At 42.0% G+C, this 13,227-nt stretch overlaps 1 protein-coding gene across 2 annotated transcripts in view; it reads right to left on the bottom strand.

Moving 5' to 3' along the window:
• The window catches only part of LOC8030117, a 265,725-nt gene extending 252,775 nt beyond the window's left edge, over positions 1 to 12,950 (bottom strand). For both annotated transcript variants that reach the window (XM_042288815.1, XM_040218935.3), the window contains exon 1: positions 12,637 to 12,950. In XM_042288815.1, coding sequence (XP_042144749.1) covers positions 12,637 to 12,727 — 91 coding nt within the window. In that variant the 5' untranslated portion in view covers positions 12,728 to 12,950. The remainder of the gene's footprint in view (positions 1 to 12,636) is intronic.
• Positions 12,951 to 13,227: the final 277 nt, after the last annotated feature.

Here is a 13,227-nt window from a genome sequence, read left to right as displayed (position 1 = left end):
GACACGACAGCTTGTATCGCGAGAGACGTACTACCGACAATGGGTAAAATAAGAAAAATAAAAAAAAATCGAGGCTGTTGTGGATGTAATATTCGCTAGGCACCTTCGCAAGTACGACCTTTAAGGATCGCTAAATCATTCTTCTGTTGTTGTTGTGATGATTTATTTATTAAACGTTTGAAAGCGTTGCTTTTTTTTTTTTTTTTTTAGCCACTTAAAGAACGTTTTTGCAATACTCCGGCGTTAGTCTTCCGGTATGATCTTTATTACCTCTAGACTTCAAATTTCGGTAGAGAAAACTTTAGATGAAGTGGATGCCAATACAAACACTAAATATTTCCCGGCGCGTTCTAGTAGGGTGGCGTTACATGCTGTAAAACTTTCAGGTCGAAAAGACAACCGCAAAACACGATATGTCGGGCTTTATTTTCTTATTCATTCTGCTAGACTCTATAGAGTGAGTTTTTCCAGCGTTGGGAACAAGCTGTATTGTTCAAACTTCAACATCAGTCATCACATTTTTCCTGTGGCAAGCAGAGTCGTTCAGAATAATAAAAAAAAAAAAAAGAAAGAATAGTGTGTACGAAATTTCAAAATTTATTACTATCTAGAATAACAAATAGTTTGACCTACATTTTGGGTACTAGTTGAGTCGTGTCTATTGACGTGTTGCGCCAAATTTAAAACCAGACACCATCAAAATTTCGCCGGAGAACCCTTTTAAGTGCAAGGGCGTTTCTAGAGACATCAGACCGTGAGATCGTATACGGCACCATTCAATAGCAAAATGTAGCGAAAAAAAAAGGGGGCGAATAATTATAAACCAATTAAGTTCCCACCCCGAATTTTCGCGAGAAGCGTTCTCTAAGCTATAGAACACAAGAAAATCTAAAGTGGTGTTTTGGTGTAACCTGTATCCCACTAAGTTTAGCGGGAAAGTATAATGATACACCGACTTAGGATTTACGAAAGATTAGCGCGAAAACGCCGCCGCGTTGAGGCAGACCGCGAGTGCCGAGCTCAGCGAACGTCTAAAGTCCCATACGCTAATGCGATGCATCATCCAAAAAAAAAACAGTCCGAAAACACTGTTGAAGGCGTGTTTTTTCCTCCCTTTATCAAGGTCTTGCTACGTTGTTCATACAATAACAGTCTGCAGCCATGTTCAAAGCATGTATAAAGCGAAACATGCTTCCGACACTGTTTAGGAGCGTCCGATTATATTTCCGTCACCATGTCAACAGCAAATTCCACTGTCTTTTCTCTTCTTTCTTTCTTTATGATGTGCGAGTAGAGCGATTGTGGCTTAAAGCAATAGCCAGGGAAAAGGCGTAGTAGTCTTCTTTTTTTTTTTTTTTAAGATTTCGTTACTTTGAAATATCATGTGCTTATGAATAATAGTGACACGAGCGACCAAAAGCATCGCTGTGGTCGCTTCAATGGAGTGTCTCTCGTGCTTCTACGAGTTATCTGCGGAGCATCTATAGTTCATTTCTTTTCCAACTGCTTTTCTATGAAATTACTCCCAGGCGAGGCCTTTTCCAATTACGCTTATATGAAATTATTTGTTTTCTCACTTTTCTTATCACTTTTCTCCCGCTTAGCTGTTTCTCAATTTCTTTTCACAACGTATACCCGCTCCACTGCGCATTTCTTTCCTGCTACTTTCCCCCAATTGCATTTCCATTACTCACTATTCAGTTCGCTTCTTATGATAACCGAACTTTATTTTTTTTTTCTACAACAATGTTTATACAACCCCAATTCGTCCTGTTGAAAACGCCGTGGAGCCGTTAGATTTCCCACCAACCGCAAAACAAACAGCAAACGTCACATACGCCGCGCCCTCGTCCCATTGAGCTGTCACCGCGATCCGGGTAGATTTATAAGGCCAACAAATTACATTCACGCCCGTAATTGCAGAGCGGTGTTTAAACCAAGGGCAAAGAATAATAAATAATAATAAAAAAAAACGGCGCTTTTAGCGAAGCGGTTTCAGCTACGTCGAGGTCGTTATTGTATTCTCACTACAGGGGCGCTCATCAATACCTGAAAGAATCCAACAGCTCGCATTACATCATCAGTAGTGCTTTGACGGCCGCGTATTCAAAACAGGTTAGTGCACTAAGTCGACAGGTCGATTTCGGCACTCTGAGTGGCGCGTTTTCACGACCGTCAGATCTGCTTACGCTTATCGGGTAGGCATATCTAGCAGGCGGCTAAAGGCTGCAGTTAGGTAATACAGCAATTTGTAGTTAGGAAGTAACACAGATTTTGCGAGTTGCGCTTTATTATTCCACAGGCAGCCTTATTTAATGTTTCCGGTTTGAAAATTATAGGGCACGGAAACCCTCGACATCTACTTCAATTGAAACCAGCCTGCGCACGAAAAGAAAGATATAGAGAAACGCTGGGTGTAAATGCAAATCCGTTGACAGTCGCTTTCTGTTTTTCTCTTTTGCTTTCTTTAGGTAGCGGTTTCACGGAAACAAAGTCTGTAAACACACACAAACAACCGCAACGGACGTTGGCTCAGGGTCGCTGCACAAATACGCGCTGAAATGCGCGCGGCAGGGTCTAGCGATCGGATCAAAAATTCATTCCCCTAGAAAACCAGTTACGCCTCCGCAGGCGCTCAAGAACACGATCCATCATAAAAACGACAAAACAACGCCCCAAAAAACACACACACACAAAAAAAAACACTACTAACATTATCACGTAATCACGTATACATAGAATAAAAAAAACGAGACAAGAAAAGCAATACATTAGGTAAACAAAAGAGAAAACCGAAAACAGGACGCGCAGCGCGCCGTGGCCCGTACGCCAACCACAGGTTTTGCAACGGGCTCTTTGAAAGAATTAGAATGTTGAAGTGACGGAACCCCTTTTTTCGGCATTTCGACTAATGAGTTTGTTTCTCTTTCATTTAAAAAAAAAATAATAAAGCAGTATGGTTTATCAGTCAAGAAACAAGTATGATGAATCTTTCAAGTAACAGTATATGGATGATTCTTTCAAGTAATATTATAGGTTATTTTTATTAGAAAACTATGGTGTGTGGTTAATTTCTCAAGTAATAATACTGCTAGTTTTTCAAGAGTAGTGTTTATTTTTTCTAGATAACAATATCGTGATTTTAGTATTTAGCAATTACGACAATTTCTCAAGTGGCAATAGTTATTTTGCAGATAACAATATGGTTTAATATCCAATGAACAGTATGATTATTTCTTCAAGCAACACTATGCAAATTATTTTTTCCAGAAAACCACATTATATGATTAATTTATAAAGTATTGTTAGTGTTTCGGGTAAGATTACTGTTTTTAATTTTCTAGATAACAATAGTTAATTGATCAGGTAACAATACTGTTAGTTTTTCAAATAACAATATTTATATTTTTTCAAAGGAAGAATGTTGTTAGCTTTTCAAGTAAGAGCTAAATATAAGATGATTTTATTTTGTTTAACGGTACTGGTAATTTTTCAGATAATTTGGTTAATTTATTAGGTACCAGTATGGGTTATTCTTTCTCTCAGATAACAATATGGTTTACTTGTCAAGAAACATATATAGGTCAGTTTGAAAGCAACAGATTATTTTTTTCAGGTAGTAATATAGTCTATTGAACAAAATAACGTTATGGGTAATTTTTGTTAATAACAGCATTGGTATACATACGAAGTAACATCATAGCCAATCTTTCAAGTAAGACTAGGGGTGTTTTTTTATTACAACAGGTTAATATATTAATTAATGTATGGCAGCAATTCTTTAAATAACCCTGCAGTTTTTTTTGTTTTTGTTTTTATTATCGAGGAATAGAGGATATTGCGCTACTCTGTCGAAACGCGCGTTACTTTTTTGGGGAGCAACGTAGTTGAATGCTTTCTTTTAGTCAGGAAAATTAAGTAGCGTTTAATGAACAAAATTTAGTTACTTCTTTTTGTTTGGGAATAAAGGCTTATGTCTAGACATCCCGAGATCCCGTTACACTTCTCTAATTACAATCATAAGGAATTTTTCCTGTTTGGATACGATAAAGTCGCGAAATAATGGTTACTACTCGGAGTAAAAGTTATAATATTTGTTGTTTTTCTGGTGAATCAAGAAACCAATTACACGCGCACGTAGACATCCTACACACTCACATGCATTACATTTTTTTCGGTTTAAATTAACAAATTCGTTACTCCTTTTTTTTTTTTTTTAACGGCACAGGAGTGTACACTCAGACGATTTTCAAGTATTGGTATTTTGTTTTTTTGTTTTTTATTACAGAACCAACGTGTTTTAATCACGAAAACATACACAATCTAGGATCTAGTAAGCACGCGCACATCCCAAAAGGCAAGACGCAAAAATCACACGGAAGTACGCTTAAACATGCATAACAAAATACACAAGTCGGCATCGCACACCCACCCAACAAAACATGCATGTATATCCGAACACCCGTAATATTTATCGTATAAAAGTGCCAAAAATAAAAAGCCATCCATAAAAATAAATAAAAGGCGAACACGCAAAAACCCAAGTCGCTTCCATCGCCCCTCGCATGACCTAGAGTTTCAAATTTCCCCCTGAAACTCAATACAGCACGTCGTTCCTTATCGCAGAAAGCGACGCATTTTGCCCAGATTCTCCCATGAACCGGGACGGGCCTGGCCAACTTTTGGCCCCGTTTACGACGGCAGAAGAGCTGGAAGCGGACGTTACGAGCCACTGCAGCCAATCAAGCGCCATGACTGTATCACGTGACTATACGCGTCCCGAAACGGCAGCAAATGAAAACATGCTCCCCCCAACCCCGTTGCATGAGACAAAGCTTTCCCCCGCTATCACATCTGACGGATCTGTTGCAAAGATGTACCTAACATCACCACTTATGGTCTATAGATCCCCAATTCCCTCCTGAACCGAAGAAATTATCATTTATGTAAGAAAAATAATCCAAATGGGATGATTAAAAATCCATCCCGCGGGAAATTTGGCGAAAATTTCCCGCTAAATGGGAGGGGAGCAGAAGAGGAAGAGGGGAGGGGGAGAAGGGGCACACCCTCCCCTCCTCCTCAAGAGCTGCGCTCTAATTCGGCATTACAGAGAATTGTGAACGTCTTTCTTTTCCTTTTTTTTTCTTTCTCGCCTTCTTTGGACCATACATGGCGGCATCCGAGATGCCGGATATGACGTCACATCCTAGACGGCCAAATTCGCCACTCAACGATCGGCGTGCGACATTTATAGAGTGGCACCATTGCTTTCCCAAACACAGGCTCCAGGACGTGACGACCGAACCCCTCGGCTGAGAAGCCGTGCAGGGATATATCAGGACCAGCCAGGGTAAAACGCAATCACTGTCGGCTAAAACGCAACCAAAACAAGCAGGGTTCCTCCAGCCGAGTGTTGGCAGATGACGCAGGATATTGGCGCGGGGACTTGGGGGCCGGCCCGAAATAGACGACCCGGACCCGGATACATCGGGGGCGATATATAAACTTGCAACCCAAACAAATACACGGCACGGGCTGCACGAGAAAAAAACACACACACACACAAAAAAAAAACGTGACGCCGCGGGAAGCGACACATCCTCCCAAATTGCTGGAAGCCATTAGGAAGACGTTTACAAACGAGTCCCCGACGCGATTAGGTATCGAGAAAACAAAACAAAACAAAAATACAGGAAGCAATGACGTCACAATTTTTTTTAAATATTAGTTTAATTAGCAAACATCCGTAGGTAAGGAGGTATCGCATCTTTTCGGTCCCGCGATAATTATAATCGCCTCGCTGCATGAGTTCGACAGAGACCAGCACACTGTTTACAAAACAGCTCCGCGTTTGCCCACACTGAGCACTGCGCATGTGCAGAAACGAGATTTGCGTAACTTAAGCGTCTGCGCGAGCGCCGACAGCAGCGCCACCGCAGCGGTGTGACGTGAGAACCGTGGGGCGTGGCTTATTATGCTAACGCTTCGTGATTGGTTCTTCGGCGTTCTTGGTGGCTAATGACGCAACCTCATTGGCTGCGAAGAGATAATAAGATGCCCCAAACCCTCGTGTTCCCAAGCATCTCATTAACGTTCCACAGCGGCATGACCGAAATGACAAGGCTGTACGAAACCGTAAGGTGCGCAAAAATAATGCAAATCAATTTCGTTTTCTTGTTTTTTTTTTTTTTTTTTTTTTTACATATGTAGGCGTTCTTTATTCGCTTTAAAACGCTTGTTTTGAACGCAAGATTTCGGGAAAATTTCCGGTTACCCTTGGAAACGACCTGTAAGTTATGACGGAGGTCATTGCACCTCAACTGCGGGACCAATTCTTTAAAACCGTTTTAAAGCGTCAGGAGCTGCTAAAAGATTTCACATCCTTCCACGAGAAGCGTGCACAGCAAAAGGCGCAGGTACGCTTGTCTGAAAACAAGTATTTAGACGAACAAGCAAGGAAACACTTTAGCAGACAGGAACCGTTCCTGCGCCTGGAAAGCATCACCAGGTGGCGACAGAAGCACTTGTCGGTGAAGGGACACCTTTTTTGCGCGTCATAGGGAGCAGTCACGTGTGCACAAAGATCACATGACCATAGCATGACCACCTTCGTACCCCCTGCCTCTCCCTCCTCCAGCGGCCCAAAGTCCCAAAGTTCTTATTTTTATGTTGATCGTGTCAAGAACGCGTGTTCGTCCTCTTCTCCGACATGTCTCATTTCCTGCGTGTGGTTTCTTTTTCGTGGCCTTTCTGCTTGTTCGTTTCTTTGTTTCTTTCTTTTTTTTGAAGGGGCGGGTGGAGGGAATCTTTGCAAAACGAAACCACGTTGTGGAGTCGCGCGTGCAATGTCAGATAACGACGAAGAAGCCATGCTCCGGAATTACGTGAAATAGGGTGCCTTCATGTCCGCTTTGCGCACACGAAGGCACCCTAACGTGAAGAATTTCGACAAGATTGGAGAGTCAAATGTGCTTGAGCCCATGGAGCGCGTGCTCTTAACCATGCACAGGTAAGGTGTCCTCTTCGAGACTGTGTCCTCCAGGCTCCTTAAACAAGAAGGTTCGAAGGGAAACCCAGGCGAGCCTTCATGTACAAATTTACTTTTACTTTTAATAATTTCGTACCAGCTAACGTGCCAGCAGTATATCCACCATCTGTGATCTTTGGGTGAAAAATCTGCTTCTATAAAATAAGCCTAGTTTTGTGCGTTATCTCTCTCGTATTAACCCCAGCGCAAGGGCCGGCATCAAAAAAAATAGTATTGCTAGTTTACTGCACGGTTACAACATAAGAACAAAGTATGACAAAGGCAGAAGTGAAAGCCCAAGTAGCAAAATAAATTTGGAGACAGCAGTCATTAGCTTGGCATGTCACCACTTACCGAGATGTAATTCATTCGGTCACGTCTGTTCTCCAAAAAATATGTTTTACGTAGAAAAACCCGTGGGAAAAAACTGCATTAAACAAACAAGCTTTCGAGACCCGCAACCACAGAGGAAGAGTTTAACTGCTTCGCCGGGAACTGGGCGTTAGCGCGCAGTCGCACAGATACATATTAATTCCAGCGCGCTGCCCAAATTGCAGCCTGTAGCGAAAAAACACACCAAAAAAACAAGCAAAATAAACAAAATTGCGGAGAGCAATTCATGTGACTGCGCTCCGACGACGTGCAAAAAAGACGTCCCGTCGGGGGAACATGCGGTGACGGGCACAGCTAAAAAGCAAGCGGGTTGCCGCCCCCTCCCCCCCCCCCCCTCAACCCGCAAAAAACAAACAAAAAAACAACAACAAAATAATAATGAAAACAATACTGTTCTTCCTATGTTGGTAAACAACGTTGTTTGTTTTGCCAGACGCATAGTAAAAATATTAGAGGCCTCGGCACATTCTATGCTTGCAATATTTCAGTTCGGAAAGAAAATACTTGTCATTTTGCAAAAACTTTTAAAAGCCAAGGTGTTCTGCCAAAGTCTCATACCAACCGCAAGCTTATGTGAGTCTGCCTTCTTTAAGGTCAATGGAACTGTTCTATGTTGGTGAAAGCTCCAAGTTCTCGCCTAGCTCTGACCCGAATTGAACACTTATTTCCTAATTTTTCGTCATCTGCAGAACGTTCACGCATTTGAATAAAAACAAAATAAAATAAAACAACTTAGTGATGTAGAAACTGTCAAGAGATTGTGGGTTTTTACACTGATCAGTATTTTTAAGTATATAGTTTTAAGTGTGGGAAGCACTTTAGGTACCTTGTACTTTAAGTACTACTTCAAGTAGGTTTCAAAAACTTGTACTTTACTTAAAGTACATTCTCTGAGATGCTCTTGTACTTAAAGTACTTTTGTTGTACTTTCCGAGGAAAGTACAACACTCGACTTCAAAGTACATACCCTGAATTTTGTCTTGCTAAATTTGTATCCCAAAATAATGCTTTGTCGACTCTGGAGCAATACTGGGAGGGATATTCAACTCTCACCAGGCACGCGAGCAGACGACGCATCGCTCCAAGAGGAGCGAAGTGTCATATCGTCCAAACGACGTATATCGTAACGGCGTAAATGGGTTATCTTCGTGTGAAAACCCGCTATCGTCTTTCGAGACGTCATCTGGCCATTTCTCTCAGTCACGTAATGGCGGCTGCAATACCGACAACAAGTAGATCATAATGTAATTAAATGTAAAGGTGCAAGCGAGCTGAACAAGAATGATGAAAATAATCCCTGGAGAAGGGAAACAAGAGGTACAAAGGACAAACATAAATCTCCAAACACAGCTAGGTGACCGGTGAGCAACCGAAAAAATCCGCCTGGTCCGGGTATCGAACCCGGGACCTCTCCATTACAGGTGGAGCGCTCTATACCAACTGAGCTAACCAAGGGTTAGACGTCAGTAGAGCAAACGGGTTTTATCAGTGTCCACCAGTCTAACACCAACAAGGGTGAAGCTTGCAAGTTAAGGTTGTAATTATAGTTTCAAATATAAGTCGATTGTGTTAAATAGTTCGTCAGCGAGAGTGAAATAATTACTCTGAGGCCACTTGACTTTATCCAACCGCCATTTCCGAAAATAACTTATTTACCCCCGATTACCCCTGCCGCAGTCTATGTAAATAAGAAAAAACGAAAAAAAAAAAAACAAAAAAAAACGTATAGGGGAATGAAGGGCATCATTAAAGCTTGTGTTAAAAATCACTCGTACGTTACTTTGAAAGTACATTGCATTTATAGTACCTCACTTGAAGTACATTGTGCCCGGTGTACTACTTTACTTGAAGTACAGGGTGTCACAAAAACATTTTACAGTTTTTTTTTTTTTTTTGCCACAAAATAAACTGGGCATCGCTGAACGCTACCTTTCGGCGGAGAATAAGTGCTCGGCGATGCCTAGTTTATTTTTGCGGTGACAAAAACCCTATAAATTTTTTGTGACACCCTGTACATAATCTTTCACTTACTTTGTACTTCAAGCACTTTTTAGATGTGCTTTACCCAACACTGACCTTTTTGTTTCTGCTGTGCGTGTGGCAAAGAAAGTAATGAGACTGGCAACACTGTGCACGATCCGACAATGCTGCTGCTTCCCCCTTCACATGCCAGTTAGGCTGATCTCTCTACTCAATGCAACGCCTCTATTCAATTCACTCCGTACAACTTTGAACTTGCTACACTTGTTACGCGATCGTTGAGAACATCTCAAGTAAAGTTGTGTTTGTGAGGGTGCGTTACTAAAATAGACCGGCAAAATTGTGAGCAACGTTGTGCCATCAAATCGAAAATCAAATCAATGCTCATTGGTTTTTGTTTTTTTACAGTCAGGGCATCGCCCACAAAGAATTGGTGCCTCCAAGACAAACTGTCAATAAAAAAAAAAAAATTTATTGGGAAGCTTTTGAAGGGCTCAGGAACAGGGTGGCACTTGTGTGACAAGGCTTTTGCACGCACTTGGATGCTGCACCACGACAATGCGCCATGTCACACGGCAATCTTCATCAATGGATTTCTGGCAGAAAAAGGGATTCCTGTGGTTCCGTAGCCCAGCCCCCAGCCCCCCCCCCCCCCCCCCCCCCCCTATTCGCCGGATCTGAGTCTTTTTGACTTCTTTTTATTCCCCCGACACAAAGACCACTTGAAAGGGCACCATTTCGGTACTTTGGATAATATCCAGAAGAGCGTAACCGACGAGCTGACGAACAATGGAAACAGCGCCTCTGTCGATGTGTAGTTGCCCAAGGGAACAACTTTGAAGGGGATAACCTTGATTTGTTAAAAGAATAAAATTCATGGTTAAAAGAAAATCAGTCTCATTACTTTTCTGCCACAGCTCGTATACAACAGGAAAAGCATGCTGCGGTTGGGTGGGCATCATCAATAAACAAACAAAGAATACATCAATTACCGTATACCTTTATCCTACCCTAGGAGGAGCTACAGACTTGCTTATACCCCAACTCATTGACTATAGGCAGAAGTATTGTCATTAGAGCGGTAGGCACCACGCATGCGTAGAGACCCGTTTTGCGGAAAGCGAAGCGCGTGGCGTCCGAAGTGGTTTGTGTACTCAAAGACAATGGTGAGTCATCACTGCCCATTTCGGCTATAGATTATCTGCACCTATGCTGAAGTCTGAAGCCTACAGTTTAAGCAAAAACAGTCACGGGATGTGCGAGATACAGATTCTCAAAGTAACATGCATTTTCTGTTAACCCAATTAATTTATCTAGACAAAGAGAAATAGACCGCTGTGGGTTACTATTTTTGATTATTATTATCATTGTTATATCTCTGACTGCCAACAAAGACGAAATGGTTTGACATCATTACATCCAGCATTTACCGGTGGGGATCAGAAACTCGCCGCCACATTATACAAGTTCTAAAGTGGTTGCTGAGTTCGTCTTTCCATACCGCAAACGCAATCTATGCGCACGGAGAAAGCGCGACCAAATATCGCGACACGCCCCTTTTGAAAGGGGCAAGTTGCAATGTTGATAGTGTTTTAACAAAAAAAAAAAAACAAAAAAAAAGTCATTCATGACAAAAAAAAATTATATTACTATTTAGGACGCTTAGAGCGAGTGGAGATTAAGCTATCGCCATAAAAAAAGACGAGATCAAACTACCCCGCATAAAGCTTCAAACGCGATTTTTATTTCAAGCGAGCAATCGACTCTCACTACTGCTCCGACAAAATCAGATGATGAAAGTAATCCCTGGAGAAGGGGAACAAGAGGGACAAGGGACAAACATAAATCTCCAAACACAGCCAGGTGACTGGTGAGCGACCGAAAAAATCCGCCTGGTCCGGGTATCGAACCCGGGACCTCTCCATTACAAGTGGAACCCGGGACCTCTCCATTACAAGTCCACTTGTAATGGAGAGGTCCCGGGTTCGATACCCGGACCAGGCGGATTTTTTCGGTCGCTCACCAGTCACCTGGCTGTGTTTGGAGATTTATGTTTGTCCCTTGTCCCCCTTGTTCCCCTTCTCCAGGGATTATTTTCATCATTATTGTCCAGCTCGCTTGCCCCTTTGCATTTTAATTGCAATATAATTATGACAAAATCAGAGTTGAAAACGAGATGTCTGAAACGTGTTTTTATTCATTTATACTTTAAGTTAGTCCGTTTCATTTGAAACTTTAGGGGGTTAGAAAGTTTTTTAAGATTACACGGTGAACAAATCGGACTACGCAGATTAATATACACATATGAATCATAACACAACACAACACACGATATACAACACACATATTTCAAATAAACAAATAAAATTAAAAAAAATGCAGTGAACACGCGAGTCCCTTTTCTCGTGTTCATTCTTGGTCTCAAATTTTTCATGTATGTAAAATATCACCCTCTGTTTTCAAATTTGAAACGCTTTCATCACCTCGAGTCCACGATCCGCCTTACAAAAGGACATTTGCCACTAATGACAGCAGAAACGAAAAAGAAAAAATTGTTTTGACTGTTTTTTTTTTTTCTTTCTCTCGTTTACACACGCCCGTACATCATTCAAGGCTGCGGCGGGGTCAAGTTAGCAACCATATGTGTAACTGATTTTCCAAGACACTCAAACGTGCCCATCGTGCACATTGTGATTTTCCCAATGATGTGCACACCAGATATTAAAGTTTTTATCATTATTATTATTATTATTATAATTAATTAAATTTAAGACGACCTTCTGAACATACAGATTTTGTAGGCTGAATATTTCCGATTTCACACCGCTTAATTTAACAATTAGCACGATAAAAAAAAAAAAAGACAGTGAACAAAACTATTCGTGATGATGTGTAAACTCCACTTCGATGATCAACTCCATAATTAATTTAAATTAAACATAACGCAAAAAAAAATTTAAAAATCCGTTTGGTGATAAATAAGGTACTTAAGAAATCAGCAAAAAATAATCAAAATCGCCGATCTTTCTTTAATAGCGAACCGCCAACGAAACAGCGAGCACATCAGATCACAACCGGCGAGAGCAGCACAGCGTGCATCTTTGGAGTGCACTAACCTTTTCCCGCTGGGATCGAAGAGTCGACGGGCGGGACTGAGTCCACGCACGATCAGACGCAAAACGAGCGGCTCGTACGCTTCGCATTTCCGCAAACCGATAAGAGATGAATGCACTCACCCAATCCCAGAAAAGACCGCATATTGTAATCCACTCGAGGCGGCATCGGAGGCTTTTTGCCGAAGCCCAAATGCTTCAGGATCTTGGACATGATGATGGGATGTCACCGTCCCTAGCGCCCCAGTGTCCGGCTGATTTTTTAAACGGCTAAGCCTACGGTGCACAGACTTCCTACGCGTTCAAAGCGGAGACGGGGCCATGGGAGAAGACTGGAGAGCGCACAGAACCCGTCCGCAACGACGGTATGTTGCCCCGTGTTTTTACGCTGATTAAAAACACGGACGGGGCGACGGATCCGACGCTGGGATGGTCGCGGATACACCGATACACAGCTGGGATGTTACCCGATTTGGCCGCTTGGGACGCGATGGGTGGGATGCTGTTTTTATGGTGTGATGGGTCGCTCATAGATGGCGCTGCACGCCTTGAAAGAGTGTAGTGTTAGATACGTTCACCAGGTAACGCGAGTTACCGCATAATTTGGATATTCGAAATGTAGGCAGAGAAAAATGTTTTGTTGCCATTGTTTACATTTAAAATCCTATATACAGTCTGGCAGACAAATTTAGGTGGCTTCTATTGTTTGAGACT

This window comes from Ixodes scapularis, unplaced genomic scaffold (assembly GCF_016920785.2).
Source record: "Ixodes scapularis isolate PalLabHiFi unplaced genomic scaffold, ASM1692078v2 PGA_scaffold11__112_contigs__length_91849675, whole genome shotgun sequence".
In the NCBI taxonomy this organism is placed as follows: domain Eukaryota; kingdom Metazoa; phylum Arthropoda; class Arachnida; order Ixodida; family Ixodidae; genus Ixodes; species Ixodes scapularis.
Note: the sequence above shows the minus strand (reverse complement) of the source record. Positions and strands in the feature narration are given on the sequence as shown.